General features: G+C 40.5%; 2 protein-coding genes across 3 annotated transcripts; one reads left to right on the top strand and one right to left on the bottom strand.

Moving 5' to 3' along the window:
- The first annotated feature begins 322 nt into the window (after positions 1–322).
- LOC124067967 lies at positions 323–6,806 on the top strand. Its single transcript, XM_046405779.1, has 2 exons — positions 323–1,138; positions 1,518–6,806. The coding sequence occupies exon 2, from the start codon at positions 1,684–1,686 to the stop codon at positions 4,117–4,119; it is 2,436 nt and encodes an 811-aa protein (XP_046261735.1). The 5' UTR covers positions 323–1,138; positions 1,518–1,683; the 3' UTR covers positions 4,120–6,806.
- Positions 6,133–18,176, bottom strand: LOC124067968 (cytokine-dependent hematopoietic cell linker). Of its 2 annotated transcripts, none has more exons than XM_046405781.1 (17): positions 17,999–18,176; positions 14,805–14,856; positions 12,791–12,944; positions 11,742–11,794; positions 11,601–11,643; positions 10,585–10,635; positions 10,463–10,497; positions 10,351–10,361; positions 10,183–10,266; positions 9,882–9,900; positions 9,343–9,367; positions 9,179–9,263; positions 9,063–9,079; positions 8,881–8,975; positions 8,723–8,800; positions 8,467–8,622; positions 6,133–8,381 (listed from the first exon to the last, which is right to left on the bottom strand). In XM_046405781.1, the coding sequence occupies exons 1-17, from the start codon at positions 18,013–18,015 to the stop codon at positions 8,229–8,231; spliced, it is 1,128 nt and encodes a 375-aa protein (XP_046261737.1). In that variant the 5' UTR covers positions 18,016–18,176; the 3' UTR covers positions 6,133–8,228. The 2 variants fall into 2 exon arrangements, with proteins under 2 accessions (XP_046261737.1, XP_046261736.1); XM_046405780.1 differs by having other exon boundaries at positions 9,882–9,903; positions 17,999–18,175.
- Between the last annotated feature and the right edge of the window lie 4,032 nt (positions 18,177–22,208).

Genomic DNA, 22,208 nt, shown 5'->3' with positions numbered 1-22,208 from the left:
ATCCCAGAAACTGTTTCCACAATAGTCATAGTGATCCTCACATGAGCTACAGCATGAGGTTTACAACAACAGGAGTAAATCAGAGCTAAATTCTACGACGAGAATTTGATTAAACATAAGAGCTGAATTTAAGACATTTGAGCATTGAGTCCAACAGATTAAAAACTAAACACACTGCAAACAAGAAAACATCATGACAGTAGTATATAAACAGTGTATACCCTTCATCAGAGCCCAGTTTTTGTCTTAAAGATGCTAATCACTCACCTTGGCAATGCCAGTGACGCAGGAAGCAGTCTACAGATTCTTACACACAGCATGTTTTTCCTTCCTTTAGGACATTTTAATCGGATGCATACACAGCGCGCCGTTGTTTATCTCTCTCTGTGTGGTTACCCTCTGGTGAAGGCCTGGGGTTGAACCTCACTATCTCATGAAATACAAAAGCTTTAAACCACTTCCTGTGTCACTGAGTGAAGCCCCAGTAATGCAGACCAATTCATGCTAATGTGTGCGATGAAACGACCCCATATCTGTCCCTAAAACAAGCACAAATGTTACCGTTGGCGATTAAATGATACATCTGCACGGTAACGTGAACAGGTTTAGCGCTGATATTGCGACGGTGGAAGTTGTCATATTTTATGTCCGACCAAATCTTTACGTGCTTTTTTTAAAAACAGATTTAGATTTAAGCGTAAATCACCGCATGGCGTATTGGGGGGTTTGCGTCGTTTTTCTTCAAGAATGGCACATACGCTACAATCTCATCGCCTGTCAAGGAGAAGAAAATAAAAACGCTAACTTCCGGTAATAACTTTCAAAGTGATGCTCTACTCTAATCAAAAAAATGCACCAAAATATTGTTTTGCAGTATCCAGACTGTCTATGGGGAAAGTAAATCCAACATTTGTGTGATTATTATGGGTTAAATGAACTCATTAGAGTATTGTTATTTTTATTATTCACTATTATTTTGAATGCAAGAACCATCCTTTTCCGGAATCGTTGTAACTAGCCACAGATGGCTAACGCCAAGCTACAGCGAAGTACGTCGGTCGGCGGCGCTGACAGACGTTGACACAGAAAAGATTTATTCACGCAAAAACGAAACACAGCTCGACAACCCTCGTATAAGGTATGTGTGTCGGATTTGACTCTGCTGTAAATGTAAACATTTGAAGTACGGACCGTCGTCTTTGCGAACCTCTTGTTGTGATCAGACAGGGCCTTTATCTTGTCTTCAAAGGAAGACAGGCCGGGACAGCAGCAGGGACATGTAAACAGAGATGAGTAGACTCCCGCTGGGTAACCCGCGTGTGTCTTTCGATATGCCCACAAACCGCGAACTGGATAAAGAATGACTGCAGACGTGAAAAATACTGCATGAGCTCAGTACGAGGGGGAGGGGCTTTGTGGGCCTTGGCTGAATGAGAGCACTGTCCCCTGTAGGGTTCATCACCTGCACCTGTTAAATTGTGATTTTGATCATATGTTAAATCACGTGCCTTTCACAGGGAGAAGACGTCTCATTTGTCGCCTCACGGGTGCGTCGGCCTTTCCCTGCTCCGAGGACTGAAACCCGGACGTCAGGCGGGGATGGATGAGTGCTCCACCGCGTAACCGCTGCCGTTGGATTAGCGAAGTCTGCGTCCAGATGACCTGTGAACGTCACTGTTCAACATGAAGCCTGTCAACTATCAAAGCATGCCGTCGTCTGTGAACGGAGGACATCCGGCTTTAGATCATGTACTCAGCACTCCAAACGTGCTGTGCAGTGAGAAATATGGATTTGCTTCTACAGATGCAGCAGTGTTCAAAAAGAATATGACTGAGCATACAGGGACACGCTTTTATTGTTTTTACTGCAACAACGTCTCGTTCAGTGAGGCAGAGTTAAACGCTCACCTGAAGCAACACACTGCAAAGTATCCATTCAAATGTCCTCACTGTGGGCAGGGCTATATGAGGAGACTGTGCCTTGTGAAGCACATTGACCGTTTACACAGTAAAGGCATTAGTTATGGACCCGCTAAGCCTGGAACAACAAAAATTCCACAAATTCCTGTCTCCAGTGCCTTACCAAGTATGCGTTCTGCTGATCCATCACTACTTCGACCGGTCGTGCGAGTGACCGTACCCACCCCGAATGTACCTGCGTTGCGACTTGGAAAAGATGAACAGAAGGTGAAAACACTGGACACAAATGTATCAAATGCCACTAATGGTAATACAGAACTTTTGTCTCCTTTGCATGGACTCATTCAGCATAACAGAGCTTTAACAGTCTCTCTTCCAGAGGAAGTAACAATCCCTGCTGGCTGTTTGGTTGAACTTGTTGAGGTGAAAACCGTCAACGGGACGAAGGAGCTCAAACTGAGGCTCGTCTCTCAACAAGAAAAAGAGTCTGTTATTAAAGACACAAGGAGTGCGGTCTCTCTAAACAATGCTTCGGGAAAGCAGCTTTCATCCACATTAAATCATCCGAACACAGTGAAATCTTTGAGTTTGGGGGTGTGCACCGATAACAGGAAACAGTATGAAACCAAGACTGTGAATGTGGAGCATCCTGCTGTTGTCCCAGTCAGTATTTCCAAAAACCTCCCTAATCATATTAACAAAGACAAAAGTGGACTGAAAAGAACATCACAAGAAATAATCAACCTGGAATGTCACACTGTCATACCAAACAAAGTTGCCAAAAGCATCCTCAGTCCTGCAAGAGAAGGAAATGGTGGGATCAAAGTTGCACAGAGAGAACCTGTGAACCATAACGTTGCTCCGCTCACTGTTACCTCCGCCAGGGTTGCCAGCAGGTTGCCTAGCGCCCTGCATCCAGAAAACATGGGTGCCTGTGTTTCTCAGAGGGCAGTGGAAGAGAGAAAGAATTTAATTCCAGAGCATGCCAAGTGTATCCCCCCCAGGAGGGCAAGTGACATTAAAAGCATTCCTCGAGATGGTTCTTTGGCTGTGAAGTTGGAACCAGGTGTGATCCGCCTCAAGAGCGACACCACTTCCTTGAGTGTTCCCTCACCTCCAGCTGCCCAAGTGAGACCTCCAGTGAATTCAGTTTGTAAAGTTAATGTTGCGAATCCATCTTTTTCATTACCCAGGACTCTACATGAGCACTCGTCGTTCAAAACACCTGCTCTTTCTAGTCACTCTAATTCAAAGATCTCGACTTGGAAGCAGGAGGTCAGATCCAGCGTGAGAGCTGGTGATGGAGATGTGCCCGAGCCCGAGGGTTTTCCAGTCATTTCTTCTGTGTTTTCATTAAGTCAACAGCCAGAGGGAGAGCAAGGCTCTATTCAGCCGCTGGTAATGGCTCTGCGTGGTATAGTAATGGATAAAGCCAGCGGTTCTAGTGGTCCAGCTCAAGAAAACATCAAGGTGACAAAGAGCACGGAGCAGGTGGAGGAGATGCCAACATCCGGCTATGGTGCTCAGGTGGCCACAAAAGATGGATCCTTCAACCGTGACCTTTTACTGAAAGAGCAGACCAGTGAGTCTGTAAAAGTAGAGGAGCATCATAAGGGAGTTCAGCACCCCCCTGCACTGACTAACAGCAATACCCACATCAAGGAGGAAAAGAAAGGCAGTCCTTCAACTGACAATAACAAATGCAGTCACGTTCATGATTCAAAATCTTCAACAGATGAGGAATCCGTTTCAAAAATTCCCCCACATTTAGACGCATCTGAGACTGTGGACCCTCCGCAGAAAACGGCAAAAAGTGAGAACGACATCTCAAAGTTCCTCACCGTCTCTCTGAAAAGGGTACAAGTAGGTGTGTGGAAAAAAAACAGGAAGGGACTGAAACTTAGAATATCCAGATATAAGACTCAGGGACGTAGGGGAAGTCCAAGGGATTGCACAGTTATTTACCCGACGCCACTGAAGATGGACCAACTGGTGAAGCGGCCGGGCCCAAATCAGCCTGTGGTGGTGCTCAATCATCCAAAGCCCCGGGCCTCCATACAGGGAGTTAGAGCAGACACTTTAGCTGACATTGGAGGCCCTGAGTTGGTTCCAAAGTGCCAGATCTTAAAGATGAGACTGGGCAAAGTGATGGGCCAAAAGTATGAGGTGACGGGGTGCACTGTTGGAGCCCTTCCGTGACTTTACCAGACAATGTATCTGAAGTGTACATTTATGAGGAGGTAATTAGTATTACAACTGTCAGATGGTGACTTAATAAACAAAGAAACTATTAGGGCAGTTGTTTTTTTTATGGGAGCAGTGGACATTCTATAATTGAGCATTCTGTTATATGAATATTGTTTATATTATCAAGTGATAAGGAAAGTTAAAGTGCAATGCGGTTTGGCTGCTCTGTTCCATGCACCATGGACCATCTGCTGTAGTAGAAACCGCAATCAGTACCATACAGTTGTTAACTACTGTTTCACAAGTTTGAGAAATCGGTTGATCAGTTAAGAGTTAAATGCATGCTGTTCACTTAAAAAGGATAACATACTGTTATTGTTTTTTGTTTGCATTCGTAATGGTTTACTGTGGATTTGGTCCGTCTTAAATCCAACCTGAAATGGTTGTGGTACACCTTAGAGGATCAAATTAGTTTGTGCCATGCACAGATCGCTGTTTTAAGGCTGGAAAAATCGGTGGTGGGTGTCATGTAATGAACAAGTGTTTCGTGCGGGTAAGATGTAGTTTTGTGTGGGTTAAACCTCGCACAGTATTCACAACAAAATCAAGTTACTCAAGGAATAACCCCAATTTGTCTGTTGTTAATACTTAAAAGTAACATAACAGTCTTATGCAAGGAAAACTAATTTTCAAATTCACTGTCCCTCAACATATGTGGACACAGAGGCCTGTAGTTTTGTTTCTTCAACATGATCCCACTTTTCTTTTGTTGTTATTCTTTATTGGTTATTCATTTGTGTAGACAAAATGCTACACCAAAAATTAGGAGGAGCCGCATCAAAAAAGTGGAACATTTCACTGCTTTTAATCCCGTAACTGGTCAGCTAGGCGTGTCTGGTTTCTATTGCTCCTCCAAATTTGACCTGAGAGCTTTCACTGTTACACGTGAAGGAGTGCTGTGCTCTTCATGGTGTTTCAGTTGCTAGTGTAGTGGTGCATTCAGGTACTGTTTGACCATCTTATATTGTTACACTCTGGTAAATTCCTTATATTGTTACACTCTGGTAAATTCCTTGAATGTTGTGGACCAGTGGACAACACTAGCAAGGTGTAAATATTTAAAGCTAAGCATACAAACCACTTTTTGCTTTTGAAAACACTCAGTTATCCCTATAACTGGGTGATGCAGAAGAAACAAAGTTTTTGCTTTCCAGTTGTCTTTCATGTGCTGTGTTGTGTGAAATAAACTAAACTTGGGAATTGCAGGATGTGCCCCAGTTTCCCCACCAGTACTTTGCTGGCCAGTCTTGGCGATGAGCTTCAGTGGTTCTAACTATTGCGAGTTACATGGAGTGCCTGAATGCACCGTTAGTTTTTGTTTTGGCGAGAGAGCTAAAAGCTGAGATTTTGTTTTTGTTTCTTACCAACACGGGTGTTTGCCTTTATGGAATTTGAACATCTAATTAAGATTAAGGTTATCAAAAGTATCTGAAGTATTGGTACTTTTTCAATACCATGTGTTTAAAACAATACAATATCCTTACTGAAGTATCAGAAGTACTAAAGGTATAAAAGAAAAAAACACATCTGCAATCAGATATTCAACTGCACAGATATGAATTGTGTTTGGTGACTTTTTGTGCACCAGCAGTGTGTGCAGGGCGAAATTCAACCCCATTTGTGGGCGTAGGACTTTCTTGTCATTTTTTTGTGGTAGTGAAAGAAGTATTTTTTATACTAGTATTGTGTCAAAGTTTAAAATTCTGGTATAGTGACAACCTTAATTAAAATATGTTGTAATTGGCTTATTTAAGGTACCAGAAAGAAGTATTAATGCAAAAAAAAAAAAAATAAAAAAAAAAAAAAATCATCCAGGAGGATTTTTACTTCTTGTGCTTTACAGTTTATTTTATGTATTAACTTCAATCCAGAGCATCTTGCAGAAGAAGCTGAAGCTCCTCAAACGGTGGTGCAATAAAAGCAGGACAATTTGGTTCATTACTGCCACGTACTTTTATTTATTTATTTTTTTTGAGAATTTTATTTTACTGCCATGTACATACTCGGTGACTGTAGTTATTCTGGGGACTTTAAAAACATTTCCAGACTTGTATATTTTTCACAAACCACGAAAATAGCACACATGATCATCTGTCCACATACTTTTCTGATTTGTTTGCTCTTGTGACAGCATTGCGACACCTGTGTGTTCTGTTTTGTAATTTAATCATCATGTATGAGGTGCTAGACCTATGATAAAATCCTATAGGTTTTGGTTGCCTGCAGTTTTTACTGTGTATATATGTTTGGGTCACCCACAGATTTTATTGTGTAAATATCTGTGAATATAAAACATGATAACTGGTGTTTATACTCGGTAGGAAATGGTTAACATTCCTCAGCCTCTTCTCAAACAGGAGTTATGTTGTGTATTAACTTCCTCACACTGCGAGCTGCCGTACAGTCTTTGTCATATATAATTATTTTAAAGTTGTTTAAGTGTGTGACAGTTCCTTCTGAATGTTTTTTGCTTTGCTTTTCATTCACTCATTTGTGTGAGAATTTGTCATTTTCTGGTTAAAACTGAAACAGTTTTTATTTTTCTTCATACTCCGCGGTCATTATCATGTTACATGCTTTTATAATAACAATTGTGTATCTTCTCTCTTTTTTTATTAAAATGATGTAAATAATCACAATTTTATGGCGTATTACCTTTTTATTCAACAAAACTGCATCGCATAATGTGCTCCTGATCACTAAAATATATAAGCGTTCTCATGCTGTATGCACATTATATGGCTTATTAGTAACATAACAATTGAAAATGTATTTAAGTCCTTTTACTGAACACAGAACAGCTGCTTCATTGGCACCTGCTGCATTGAGTTTTGATGTATTTCGAACACTTGATGATCCGTATTTCATTCTGATGTTGAAGCATTGTAAAAATGCAGTTTCATACACTCTCTGGAATGGTTCAGTGTGCAACACTACAATGCATGTTGGTGAACAAATGTCTCCACATATGATAAGCAATGTGAAGTTAACTCTTATCATGCGTGTTGTAAAATGGCTTAAATCAATTGTAGAAAGGGAGGGTATGCAGATTTTAAATTTGATTGTGTTGGACTGTTAAATTTGCCAGAAAGCCAGAGTTTAGCTAACAGAAGCTGTAGAGGAGAAACATGCGAAGACGCAGTTTGTCATACCCCCCCCCCCCCCCCCCCCGGCATTAAAACGATTACAGACTTACTGCTGACATTTGTTTAATGGCTCTGTGTGACGTTGCATCAAGGCAGCGTTGGACTTCAACTTTGTGAATAAGCAGGCAGCGTTGCCAAGCAGCAGAGATTTGGTGCAGAGTGACTGATGTAACAGCAAAAATGTTGTGTATGCATTTCATCCATCAAACAGCTTTACTTACTAGTTACTTTGCAGATTTAGATTATTAATATAAAATACATATCAACTAATAAATTATGATATTATTCTATGTTAAAGTACAAAACAAGAAATTAAAATTAGCTCTGTCTGAATGCTTCACTGGTGGCCACCACTGGTGTTGACTTACTGCCTTAGAATTTTGACTTACTGAGTCATAATTGTGATGAAATCAGTGCTTCAGTGATTAAAATTAGAGTTGGAAGGACTGGTCTCTTAAAGAGCTAGCCAATAATTGACTGGCAAATTAATTGCCAACTGTTTTGGTAGTCAAATTGAAATGATCAAGCAAGCAAAAATTACAATTACATTCACTGCTTCCAGCTTCACATGTGTTCTGTCTGTTTTTCTAGCACTGTAAAGCGATCATCTTTGTGTTTTGGACTGTTGGACCTTATAAAGGCAATATAAATACATCACCTTAGGCTTTAGAAACATGTGAGGCACATTTTTCTCTACTTTGTGACATTTTATAGTCTTAAAGATTAAAATAAATCAACAGATAATGAAACTGATAATGAAAATAATAATTTGCTGCAGACTAATGCTTAGATTAAGCACATTTTGGACAATTTGCATACACAATAAACTTAGTGGATATTTTGGGTAACATAGAGACATAACATGATGAAACAGATGGGATTCAACAGTTTATCTTTGATAGAGCGGGACTTTTGTTACTGCAGCAGCTGGTCTACGTCCGTTTTCGTTACAGGACATGTGAGAACACAGTTTTCTGAGTATCTGCTTCCAGGCGTGTTTCTCCCGCTGATGAGTATTATTGGAAAAATGGAGTGGAACTTGATGATGTCTGGCACTGAGTCAAACATCTGAGGGGAAATAAGATGTAAGCTACAGTAAATATAATGCTGAATAAAGTGCTCGTTAAAAATATTTCTTAGTTTGTCCACTCACATCAATTGATCGTTGTCGTGTTCCCAGGGCGTACTTCCTCATGCTCTCAATGAACCGAATTTTTACGTTGTAAACCTTCTTCTCATGATACACAGCCAATACCAAGGGTTCACTGTTGGTGCTCATGGAGCAGTCCCGTACCAAAAATGCCCCGTCCTAATGTGTTTAAAGTGAGTAACAAAAGAAGACCAATTAAGCTTCAGACACATTCTGATCATTTTTTTGGACTCATTTCACATTAGGAGAGATACTGTACCTTGTTCACCAGGTGCAAGGCGTGCTCAGCATCCGCTCGACTACAAGCGCCAACGTACCAGTCTTCTGCAGTGTAGGTCTACCAAACACAGAGTTCACTGAACAAATATTCTATACGTATATAATGTTTTAAGAGTTATTGAGCCGTAACGATTATACCTGTTGAGGCTTTCCCATTGGAACAAAGTCATGTTGGTCAACTTCTTCTTTACTTTGAGGCCACTCGTGGTGATGGTGTTTTGATGGCACCCTTTCTATAAGTGGAAGTGAATATTTACTTATTTAATAATAACTATACCAATATCTGTGTAAGGATACCGACGGATTCTTGCATTACTTACCAAGACTTTGTCGTGACCTGGCAAAGTAGAGAAAGTAGAGGAAAGAGCACATGTAAATCAAACATGACATCACATGACATGGTTGTACCACACAGCCTGAGAAATGAGAGTCACACCTTTTTTCTAACTCATTGGTCTCCAGGTCCAAACAGTGTCTCTCATTGTAATGGTGGGCTGAGACTCTTTCAGCACACTGTAGACCTGAAAACACATTCTGCATTATTACAACTAATGAGATGTTTATAAACCAAATTGGTGCATTCACTTATTTAGGTCTTACCTCTGCTGTGTGGACTGAATCCTGTCTGTTGAAAGTATTAGGAAGAAAATTAGAAGATAGTTGAGATCTTTCTAGTCAGATTGCAAGAATAGAAATCTTGATGCACTGATACATACTTTAATATTAAGTGTAAATGTGGGGCTAATTTTAATGACTTTTTCCATGCGGGGAGCCTACAAAAATAGATTTGAATTTATTTGTTGATTAATGTTTTCAATCAGGAATCTGATTGCAAATGACTAATAAATAGAGCTGCCAAATAAATGCAGTGGAGTCAAAAGGACAATATTTTCCTCCTTTTATGAAATCACTCAAGTAAAGTAAGAGTATCTCAGAATGGTACTTAGGTACACCACTTCAGCAAATGTAATTAGTGACATTCCACCACTGTCAACAATAAAATGAAAAGGGAAGGAGGATGGATGTGGTTGCACCCAGCAAAAGGATGCCTCTGTGACGAGGACTCAGTCCCATGGTGCACACACTCCACTTGGTGAGCTGCTGGAGAGCCCCATAATGCTGCATGTTGGGTGACTTACCTTTTCAGTTGTTCTCTCTCTGCTGAAATTAAAAAAAAAAGAGGGGGTGGGGGGAGTGTCATTAATACATAACCTCACTAAGTGATTTATCCAAGAGAAACTCAAGTCTTTTCCGTCATGACTCTTCTGACCAGTAGATGGAGCCACTCCTGCACTGTACAAACTGGAAGCTAAACAAGCTAAGCTTCACTTTACACACCGTCAGGAGTCTCACACACAGTCAAGTTTCTGCACACGCTCGCTGGGACAAGCGGTTGTCTGCATTCTTGCTTCCCGAGTGGGAGACCAAATGTGTACTCACTCCCTCATGCAGAGTTCTCGAAGGGTCAGCTCAGGCAAGAGATTCACTAACTCCGAGAAGAATGGCGGAGGTGCAGGAAAGTGTCTGGAATTACACAGGCTGTAGCTGTAAGCCCCAGTTTAAACCCTACAGTGAGTGACTTGAAGTGGGAAAAGTTGAGCGCATTACCTGTCCGAGTGCTGTGACATTAGAGAGAGAGAAAAACAATCACTTAACTTTTGAGTTTCAAACCACAAAGAGTCAATGATACACCAAGCTGTACAAGGTTCAGGTGTTTTACCTGGTCTCCTGGCTGCTCAGGTGTGGCCCTCTCATCTGTAAGAGCAACATGTGAATATTTGGTATGTTTCTAAGGCCAGGGTGGTGAAAGTGAATAAAGTTAATTATTGGATGTTGTCTTACCGAATACAGTCTTTCTTCTGCTTGGCTTCAGGTCTCTATTTATAGCAGGCCCTGTGAAAAAAAAAATGCCCTTAAATATCCAATATTGGTGATTTGTCAAAACTTGTTATGGTTAGAAAGAATTTTTTCATTGAGGTGTTACCTCTTTTTGTTAGTGCAATGCATGACGTCCAAGATGACATCCATGTTTTGAATATAAAACACATTTATATAATTTATGTATGAATCTATGGGTAAATTAGGCCATACTTCTGTCTTTTAAGTCTGTTGTGTTTGTAAGATCTGAGCTGTCTTTGATCGGCCATGGTGAGGTATTACAAAGATTGTAGGAGGCAGGAATCTTTCATGATCAGCTGGCAATAAACATTTTCAGCATTTATAAGTTCTGCAGTCTGGACAAAGTGACGTGAAGTCTAACCAATCAGGCAAAAGGAAATTATTAATTTATGTGTGTGATTTAAAATGTGCCTTTATATGGATGTTTGGAAAGGTCTTAGAAAGCTAGTTTCTAACTTGAGTGTCTGCCTCAGGGGATTTATCAGAACCAGTTCTCTGAAAACAGCCACCTGCAAATGTTGAAAATGCAGTAAATGTGCTTTTAAGCAATAAGAGTAAAAAACTGTGCAGAGTCGGGGGATAATTCTCAGTGTTTCAGTACAAGTGACCCGTTCACATTTCACAGAGCTGTTTAATTTAATGCCGGATCTTAAATAATGCAGGTGAAGTGACCCAATATAACATTTGCTGAGCTTGTGGGCAAGTAGAAGATAGTCATAAAGCCGGAGAACTAATTCAGTGACATCTTTTACATAGGAATATTTCCCTAAAGTTTGCTAACATTAGCTAATATTAGACGCCATAATCTCATGGTACCAGGCCAAGTACAACATAAGGTTGCAGAGGCAAAATCCCTGAGTGTATTGCTTATGTATTAAATTCTCACTGCTACCATCACAAAATATTGTTACCCCAATTTTCAATATTCAGATTATGAAGTGCTTTTTTTTTCACTTCACCTGAAATGGGTGGGACTTTCCTAGAGGAGGTGTTGGAGTTACCCTGATGAGAGGAGGGCAGAGGACAGCACATGAAGTACAAGCAGTCATTTACAGTAGTTCAGTCAGATTCATTTAAAGAAAAGAAAACAGAAAGCTTACAGTGGAGAGTGATGAGAGGCTCTGAGACGATGATGACCTTGGAATATCCCTGTCTTGAAAGCAAAGGAAGTTGTGATGCCCACAGTCTTATCAGTGACAGGAATGATAAAAATTTTACTAGTTCCTTTCTCAGTTGACAGTTTAAACACTCTTTGAGTTTGTCTCGTTCCTGTAAGTCGGTCGTTGCCAGTCCCAGCAGCACCCTGCAGCAGCAGACTGTATTGATTACAGAGGGAGAACACACCAAGTGTGAACAAATTTAAAAGCCACGTTCAGTACAAAGTTGTAGACGTGCAGCTGTGAGTCCCCCTGGCTGTGGGCCACATCTTTGGACGGGAGTAAAGGGAGTCTATTCACACTACATGCTTCCCTCTCTCTGTCTTCGCTTTCTGGATAATTGTAATCTCCCGCAGTCTGACTCAGCCAACAGATGGCCCTGGAGACCCACTGGCAGATCACGCTCACTCAGCATGGGCTCCCTCTCTCAGATCCACACCGCTTTCATTTTCCCCACAGCTTGCAGTGAGGCTCTCGCTCTCTGCCTGCTCCTCATACGGCTTCATTTTAATTATGTCCACCGGAGCTTTTCCGCGTAAGAAAGCGAAACAGATTCACCCTCATTGTGTCAAATGTGCAAATACAAGTTTGGAATTGTAGAGTTGTTAGGTCCGTGAACGCAGGGTATTTTAGTCTGTGAATTTATGGTGCCATTTTTATGCATTTAAGGCAGACAGCAATAATTGTGTAAGAGGAGGGGCAACAAACACCAGAAGTCAGACCGCAGTCACACCTACAGATGGATAAAATTACTCAGTGTGAGTCTCAGGCCACTGAACATCTAAGGCGGCAGTATTGTTGTTCACTGTTGTTCGCTGTCAACAAGCCTCCGATGTGCAATATGTATTAAAGTAAACAACAACACTACCAAGTCACTTTTTTCCCCCTTTTTTTAACTACGCTTTGAAAAGTCATCATGAAAAAACAAATAGAATTTAAACCAAACATTTGTACTAACTATAATGCCTGAAGTGGAGTCTAATCTCATCTACCTGCATAATCTCTCTCATCATATAATGGTCTTGCAGGAAGAATGTGGACATTTAGCAGTTCCTCCTGGTCATCCACCACATCATACTCAGACTCTGTGACACTGTTGTTGTCATCACATCTTTGATTTCTGTTCCAGTCTGTCCTCCTGCGATCCTGTGAGGAGAAAATCGCAGTATCAAATCAGATGCTGCGGCTGCATCTTTGTGCATTTTATATTTGAAGACACAATGAAAACGATTGCAAAACATTTGTACAGTAAAGTATGCAGTAATCGTACTACATGTCATAAAGTGAAAAAAACAACATGTCTTTTAACACAGATTTAACACTTAGAAATTAAAAACAATGAAGTGAGAAAGACAGAAAGAGTGTCAGTAAGATTTCTGACAAAAAGACGGCTTTTGATTAAAAATTAATTCAGAATTAACTTATTCGTTATTGGGCAAAATCATTTACTACTTTGCCTTAAAAACTATGAAATCACCAAAGGCTGCAATTAACTTTGAGTCTCGCTGCTTCCTGCTCTTTGCGTCCACCCGCATGCAGCACTTTATTCTCAGTAGACAGTGTTACAGGAAGCTACTGTGCGGTGTTGCAACATAACCTACTGCTTGTCTCAAAGGGATTTCCTTTTTAAAGCTTCACTCGCTACCGACACGCAGACACTAAGAAGCACACATTTAATTCAGTCATATACACCACAAAAGTATTAAATAATAACCGTCTATTTCCCTGAATTCATGGCACATGACGCAGACTCTATTTTTGTGCAATGGTGAAATTAAGATGAATACATTATCAGTGGGTGTATCAATTAAGGGCAATAAAACCAGCTTCTCTCATTCAATTTACAGCTATGTGCTCTGCATCAGAAATGACTTGTAAAGAAAACGAGAGTCCACATTGGATCTTCCTTAGAGAAAATTGAGCAGCAGGTGCAGGAAGGAAATGCCTGTCGACCAGACTGATCAACCCCAAGAATCTTTATTGAAAGGCAGGGCTTTGTAATCGCATGTTTGTAAGTATAGAACATTTCATATAGATTCTGTAGCTGACCCACTTATTTAATTATTCTGTAACACTTCACAATACAGTTCACAGAAATGTGAGCAGTTACCAAGCAACTGAAAAAGAAAAACTAAACAAAATTACCTGGAAATTGAAATGAAATGTTAATGAGTAATTCCTGAATAGTAGATCATTATAAATGGAGAAGAGACTGTCGTATCGTATATTAATAAATCATTAAGTGTGATCTGCGTAATGATTAGTTATATGTTAGTTAATGATTAGTCATACTGAACATGTTCTTCACGAGTCCTTCTTGTTTGACTATGAATCAACCAGCTCACTCGTTCACTCATTCACTCACATTAATCACTTAATTGCTCTTTTTCTTATATATCATTCTGAGCAGCCCCTAAGTAGTTCCTAATTATTTCACAATTGTGACAAGTAGTTACTGAGAGTTCATAACAGCTCAATAGAGCATAACATTACAACATTATACAAGAATTGCTGGGCAACTTGACAAACCTTACAGTTTCACAGTGAGTAGTGCATGTGTAGTCTATGAAAAATGAATCATTCATAACCAGGCAATGAAGTGAATCAGGAAGAATGATTTGATTTTTTTTAAGACATGAAAAGTTGTTCCCTAATTTTATAGCCTCAGGTTTCTAACCTTTAATAGAATCATTCAAATGGCATTAAAATATTATTAATGAAAAGATGAGCTTGAATAAATTTGAGAAATGATTACCGTACTGTATTCATTAGAAACACTACATGCATAACATGAATACATTTAATAATTGGACTTCAAAAGGAACACGAGTTGAACATAAGAACAGTCCTTGCCTCCTCTGAGTTGTTTTGCTGTGCGCTAACAATGACAGAGCAGAATCTGAAAAAGGTAATTACACAGGGGGCTGCAAGCTCGTAAAGTTTCCCTTGGGAACATTCATGTGGAACCATCAGGGAAACACAGTGGATACGGGTGCTATAACTCACCATTATCACAGCAGACTCATGGCTGTTCCACCTCTCTACGGCTAACGAGGGTCTGAAACAAAAATGAAAAACATCATTAGTTTGTGGTGCTGCTGCAGAACGAGGCCTTCCAATACACTTTGTCCTTGGATTTCTCTGCAGGTGAATGAGGTCTTTATGCGCGGCTATATAGATATTATGCACAATGTTTGGGGCCCTTCACTGTTCTCAGAATACAAAATCAACTCCATTATTCTAAAGGTGAAGAAAATCACAAGATCAAGTTTTGTCTAAATCAAGTCCTTTGTTTTCTTGTTTTCTTCAAAATAAAAGTTTGTTTCACAAGCAGTAAAAAGTGTCCTTGTTCGCTCCAATACGGTCAGGATCTTTACAGCTAAAGCTTTACTTTGTCTGGTATGACTCGTAGTTTAAGGCGGCTAATGTTGCCTGATGTTTGGAGTGCTGAGTCCGTTCTTACATGACTTTTGCTTCAAGCCATGAGCAGAGCAGAAAATATTTTGCTTTGCCAAGATGTATAGCCAGGTGTCATCAACATAGAAGAAAGATGCAAATTATAAGACATACAACACAATTCAGTTACCAGGAGGAGCTTTATATCAGGCACAAAAGGAGAAACAGTATCAAATGTTGCACTTAATTCAAGCAGGTATTTCACCTTGTTGTTCACTACAAGCATTCCAGTATTCGTCTCAGTGAAAACCTCTGTGAAAGAAATACTCGTGTGCTTGTAGAAAAGGCCAAGGTGGAGCAGCACTGATTTACAACAGTGCTGAAATTGGCTTTGAAATTTGAAAAAATTAAAAAATGTGAAAGCAGCTTCCAGAGTTGTGTCACAGCACAGAATTTTTTATTTATTCAAGTACTCTGTTATTTTTGGATAATGCAGATAAAGCACCATGTCACCAGAAGCAATTTTAGTTTTTCATTTCATTTCAACACCTCTAAAAGCAATAATCCATCCATCCATCCATCCATTTTCTATACTGCTTATCCATCAAGGTCGCGGGGGAGCTGGAGCCTATAAAAGCAATAATAATTGGTCTAACTATTATTCATTGTTTTAATTTTTACTACATATAATAAGTAATTTACTATTGTTGTTGTTATTTTATGATTATCATTTTGTTATTTATTATCATAAATACTCTGTTTGGTTGTTATGTTTGCCTTGTGGTGGACAGCAAAAAGAGGGAGAGAAGGAGAGAGAGAGTGAGGATAGAGTCAGCACACAGAGAGGGAGGAAACCAGGTGAGAAAGTGGACAGGTATTCGGGTTTAAGGTCAAGTCAGCTCTTGTTTTGCCCACATTCATTAATGTGGACTCCACAAACATTTTCACAATACTGCAATAAGCAGTGTACTGATATACTTTTTTCAAATGTGGATTCTCCCCAATCTGATCCTGCATTTATTCTCACTGAAATGTTTGATTTTATTTAGTAAAAATTGGACATGCGAGGGACCTGAATTTACCAAAGTTCTGGTCCTAGAATCGATTCTGTCACAGAGTCTGGAGTGACACAGCTTGGATTTTTGTTAAGTCACATTTGGTAACTCAGTAAGTCCTACGTCATTAAAGGCTCCAGATCAAATGAATAAAACTCAAGCCTGAACATGAAGCAAGTAAATGTTAAAAGGACAACTAGACTTGAACATTGTGAACTCTTTGCACTGAGACTGATGTGTGAGTTTTCGTCACATACCCTCCATTTGGGTAACAGGTGAACTTTAGAAAGCTGAAAATCCATTTTTAATAGTATAGGCTCATATTATATCGGGCATGCCCACAATGGGGGAAAGTGAATCTGCTGGGAGGGGGCACACAGCCAATTTTCTTGGGGATAGCTGTGGACTAGAGGTTGGAGAAGTGGCTTGTGACTGGAGGGTCGCCGGTTCAATTCCCTCCGCTCCCCTCCCCTTGACTGGCAGGAAAAGTTTGGTTGTGGTGGAGTGATTAATAATGCCCCCCCCCTCCCCGCAAGCCCACTGCTCCTGTGTGTTTCACTGCATGTTGATTTTGCGTGTGTGTGTGTTTCAATCAGTGATGGGTTTAATGCAGAGAAGTAATTTCCCAGCTTGGGATTAATAAAGTAAAATTAAAATTAAAAAAATTAAAAAAACTAAAATTAAAATGATGTTTCCAGGGAAAATAGGCAGTAAAAGGAAGGGAAATACAGGACCAATCAGACAGGTTTTTGTCTTTGCATTCCTTTGGCTGTGGAGGAAAACGTAACAGGAACCAGAAAGGAAATAAACTCAAAATAAACTTGCAAGCAAAATGCCAGGAGACATTACATGCTACAACTGACAGTCCCAAAAGGGCAAATCAAACTCAGTGCTGGATTTGGCACTGTGGTCCAACGCTCAGCGGGGACGTCTGTCTACTCTGCAGAGCTTACTGGGCCATGGGAAGTAGTGTTGGATGAGATGTATGAAAAAGGAGGAGATTAGATGCATGGAGTCAGCATGCAAGAGGGAGCAGTTAGTCTGGAAAATAAACTTCTACTCCATGAACACTGGGTGCAGAGGATTTGTGGCAACTAAAGCCACAAGACTACTTAAGAATTTGTGACCGGTCGTTGCTACAAGCATGAAGAAAATATCAGCTGTGATCAAACTGCGAAATTCTGTAAATTAGATTGCTTGTTTTTGACTATTATTGACAATTTTCATGTTGTTGATGACATAGAAATTATGTGTCCAATTAGTTATCTGCTGGTGTGCTTTGTGCCAGTAAATATGTTTATTATTAATACAGTTCTTGTCAAATCCACTACCAAATTATTTGTATTTGTTCATCTTTTATTAAATTGGTCCTGTTTTTACTGTTGTTAAATTCTAATTTAGTTGCTATATTTAAAATACTACGAGCAAAGAATGAAAACGGGAGATATTTAATATCACGTGCAACCACTAAAGATGAGATTTTCACTTCTTTGTTGCAGAATCAGCCTGATTTGTAGCGTTTTGGCTGAAAGTGCCAGCCCAATTCACACATCCCGAATGCCATTTCGGATTGTACTTTGTTTGTACATTTCAGTTTGGATATTTCATGAACTCTAAAATCACGTTCTTGAATCTTAATCAAAGCCTGACTGTCAACGTTCGCTGAAAATACTTCATTTCAAAGTTTTTTTTCTTTGTTGCCTTCTTGTCATTTTGATCTATTTTTACAACAGTGTGATTCTTACTTACGTTTTCAGAAGACTCATAGAACAAGCACACCTGCATCAGTGGTCCAGCAATGTCGACATATTTTGTTGATTGTATTTGGTTACAAAACTGTCTGCGCTGTTTCTTTCCCTCTACAGACATACAGAAGCACCTGGGCTGCTTTGAGCTTGAATGTCAGAGTGGCGGCAGCCCACTGCAGTAACTCCAAATGACTTCCTGTGTGGTGAATAACTGGCCTATAAACTAAGGTCTGCACTGTTGGTATAGACAGTAAAAAAATTAGTCCTTCTGTGCATTGGTGATCTGATTTCACATTTTGTGGAAACACGTGTACAGCTTGCCATTTGCGTGTTTGAGTGTGAAACTATTTTCATGCAACAGCATGGCAAGGTCCTGAACTAAATCTGAAATCCAGACTCAGACCATTTGCTCAGTAAATCAGGGTCAAAAGCGTCTGCCAGTGCTAGAGTTATTTCTCTTAACTGAAGCAAGAACACAGTGACATTTCATCATCTGCTCTGCCGAATGCAAAAGGAAGCAGAGTGACATTTACTCTTTTCATTAGATCATCATCCGGCATCGCTTTCAATATCAAACAAGAAGGTGAACCCAAATTCTAATTTGTAACAATATTTTATTCAAGCACAACCTCCCAAAGAGATATATTATATACATATTGTAATATTCTTAATATTAGTCGACCATGAAGCCTTCGACAGTAGCTAGAGACAGAGATAAGACCGTCTCTCACTGCTATTTACAACCTTCCTTCTTGAACAGGAAATCATATGGGTAATATTCGTTCTTTAACCGTGAAAAACTGTGACCTCAGACAATGTGTCAAGGATCGAGATAATTCATTTGTATTTGTACTACACTGGGTTGCAAAATGAAACGAAAGTTTGTAGCTCCTTTCATGCTGCACGTATATAACATATACACGGACAATTCAATTTAAAATAGACTAGGTTACAAATGAAATAGAGCAATATAAATAGTTAATTATATACATATTCATGTGCACACCCAAGAAATAATTCTGTGTATTTTTTTAATTTTACGTCTGGGTGAATGTGACCATCAGCATCACAACGGTGTTAATAATATGACTGACATCTTCACGGTAAAAGTAGTAGTCAAAGTGTCTTCCTGTCTGCAGCAAGCTGAAGCCCTGGCCTCGCCTGAGCACAGGCGCACAAGGTCAGCCTCTCTCCTGTGGTTTCTTCTGCAATGGTATAGCCCGACTTCCTGTGAAAGATTACCATCTAGCCTCTCATATTCTCACTGATGCTTATCTTGTGATCCTCACATGCCAACTCCCAAAACACCTCTACACCTTGGCCCCCAGCGACAGACCCATCAGCCTGTCAATCTGGCAGCTCATCCTGTGTCCTCACCCCCCTCCAGCCTCGTCCTCCTCCCAGCAGCCCAAAATGAGCCATCCTCGCCTTCTCTGTCCTGGACCTGTCACTACGAAATAAGATCCAGAGTCCCAGACCCGGGAGGGGCACAAAGGTTGAATATGGGTTAGGTGTGTGCACATGAGGGTGTGTGTGTGAGACCAAAATTTCAGGATTTTCATTGGTGAATATGACCCAAGTCTTCTAAGGCATTCAGAGGTGTAGCTGAAGTCAGAGTGTTGATGTTCAATTCCCAGCTCTGCAGGAAGGATGCATGTGATCACAGTGACAAACCACATGAAGTACAAGATTATTGAACAGCTGCAGAGGTAGACGGTGTGCAGAATAACCACAAAGTGACAGTAACAGTGGGCTGTTGCTAAAAAAAGAATTAGCTACTGGTAACTCTCTCAAATTATCTATTAAATACTTGCTGTAGGATTGTACAGTTTGAAACTGCACCAGCTCCCCATTTTTGAACATGCTTGATGATAGCTGATGTGTCTTTTTTTGGCCATGCCAGCAGTGTACCAGTGCTAGTAAAGAAGGCAATGAAAGTCTATTGGTTGGTCCATTAAGTGTGCGTAAAGACATTCAGTGTCCCATCACATCAAGTTGACATTTGTGTTTTTGAGTGAAGTGTCTCATTAAGTACAGGACTGTTTTGTCTTCTTTTAAGCAGTGAAGCAAATTCAGGATTATTGATCAGTTCAGTGATTTTCAAGTAGGGTATGTAAGTAGTGAAAGTGGGTCAAAGGCCAGCCCTCATGGAGACGATGTGACTTGACAATTACTCAGATGTGGGAAAACAGCGCACACTTTCAAGGGATTTTTATCAAAGGTATTCTATTACCATTTTTGCACCAACACTAGTGTGTACAGCATATGCAGTTTTTTTAAACATGGGTAAACCTGATAAAAATAGGTAGTTGACCCCATTTCCACTGTCAGTGGACGAGTTTGCCTTTCTGTTTTTTTGGTGTTTCTTGTGATTTTCAGCATGACAAAAGAGCCAGAAAAGAGCCAATGGGAGAAAGCAGAATGGAGGCCAGCGACAATGTTAAGGTGGGCACTTTTTTGTGTCTTTTAAAGACTGACTATCAAACTCAGCTGAACAGTATTGAACGTAAACAGATACATGCCTCTGCGTTATGCAGAGCCATTTGACACATGAATTTTATTTTTGTCCAGTATGAAAGGGATAATTGTGTTGCACCGCTTTGTACATGTATACAAAAGGAAGTAATTGTGTAAAAAATGAGAAAAGATGCCCGTCTTCACACCTCTCCACACCTGACCAATCACTGCATGATGAGGGCTTTGTTTTCAGGTGTGAAAGGGATAATTGTGTTGCACTGCTTTGTTGCACTGCTTTCAAACTCGAAGGATGCTGATGTCAGAGCTGCCAGTCATGAGATCTAGAGGAAGACCAAAGAGGAGGTTTATGGATGTGGTGAAGGAGGACATGAAGGTAGCTGGTGAGGGGAGAGGATACAGAGGATAGGGCGAGATGGAAAGAGATGAGTCACTGTGGCGACCCCTGAAGGGAACAGCAGGAAGGAAAAGTTTTGTTCTAGCTTGAAGATGACATGACTTCATCGTGCACTTCAGAAGACGAGCTTAGGCCGTTGTGCAGAGGTGACGATAACGCTTTACTCATTGTATACTTGATCACTGGTGAGCCCAGCAGTTGTCTTTTTTAATCTACACCCTCTAAGAGAAGGATGAGATAGTGTCATACAGCCAGCCAGATAAGATCAGAGAGAGGGAGAGGGCAGGCAGTCTCGTCAGTCTGGCTATCTCTCTGGTGAGAGTGTGATTCAGCAGTGTGAATAATTAAAGCTGGGAGCAGTGATAGAAATCTGTAGACGCCAGGGTCGGATAATACTGGACGGATATCAGGGCCCTTTGGTGCAGGGAGGTGGCGGCTGAGACGACATTAGTCACTCTCCCTGTGCCCCGGGCAGCCGTCAGGGCACTGTGCTGAAGGTCAGGAGATGATGGATGGACAAAGACCGGCGGTAGCTCACAGCTGAAGTTGACCAGAAAACGAATGTCCTGTACATGAAATATTATCCTCATTGAGAAAGATACCTGATCTGATACTGCAGCACTGTCATGGCTTTGTGAACTTTGTGAAGAGCCACCCTCCATCATCTTGAAATTAAGTTTGTGACGAGGAGAGGTGTAAAGAAAGGGAAACGTGTATGTTTTATTAGCAGAAGAAGCATGTAGGTGAGGTTTAGCCACATCATTACTGACAGCTTGAAGGGTCACAATGGAAATCTATTTTTTCTCCTCCTCTAAGGTATCATTGTTTATTGTTTCTCTCATCTGGTTGGTTTCATGTTAGCTGCATAGAAACTAAGTCAGCTATGAGTGTGGATGTTTGGGGGGGTTGTATTATCCTCTACCTACCTATTATCCTCTACAATCAACCACAACTGCCTACTCGCTGATTGTCTTATTCATAGATTTATAAAAACTAAAATTCATATTGTTTGTCTTGCAAATGATGTTGCTCCAAATATAGACGGGAGGTAAATGTCACAGCATGCAAAGGTTGCTCTGAAACAAGCTTCTGTATGAACCCAACCACGAAAGAGTGTCCTCCTCCTCCCCAAGCATTAGTGTGATTGTGCTGTATGTCTCTCTCTCAGTCCCCTCTGTACACTGCTCCATTCATTATAATGGTAGCAGTGTGTCGACAGAGCCACACTGACAGCAAGGAGGCCTATATTCAGGTCAACTCGCAGCCAGAACGATTCCTTGATTATTCCTTATTTATCCCAGTCATTCCCCCCCTGCTGTGGTGTGAGTCTCACGAAGAT

The sequence above is a fragment of the Scatophagus argus genome, chromosome 12 (assembly GCF_020382885.2).
Source record: "Scatophagus argus isolate fScaArg1 chromosome 12, fScaArg1.pri, whole genome shotgun sequence".
In the NCBI taxonomy this organism is placed as follows: domain Eukaryota; kingdom Metazoa; phylum Chordata; class Actinopteri; family Scatophagidae; genus Scatophagus; species Scatophagus argus.
Note: the sequence above shows the minus strand (reverse complement) of the source record. Positions and strands in the feature narration are given on the sequence as shown.

Excerpts from the sequence above, each read along its gene's own strand:
- LOC124067968 (XM_046405780.1), bottom strand. Across the intron at positions 9,368-9,881 it reads GAGAGAGAACAACTGAAAAG|ACAGGATTCAGTCCACACAG; the intron begins GTAAGTCACCCA and ends TACTTTCAACAG. Across the intron at positions 8,801-8,880 it reads CAATGGGAAAGCCTCAACAG|ACCTACACTGCAGAAGACTG; the intron begins GTATAATCGTTA and ends TGTGTTTGGTAG.
- LOC124067967 (XM_046405779.1), top strand. The coding sequence starts at position 1,684 with ATGAAGCCTGTCAACTATCAAAGCATGCCGTCGTCTGTGAACGGAGGA.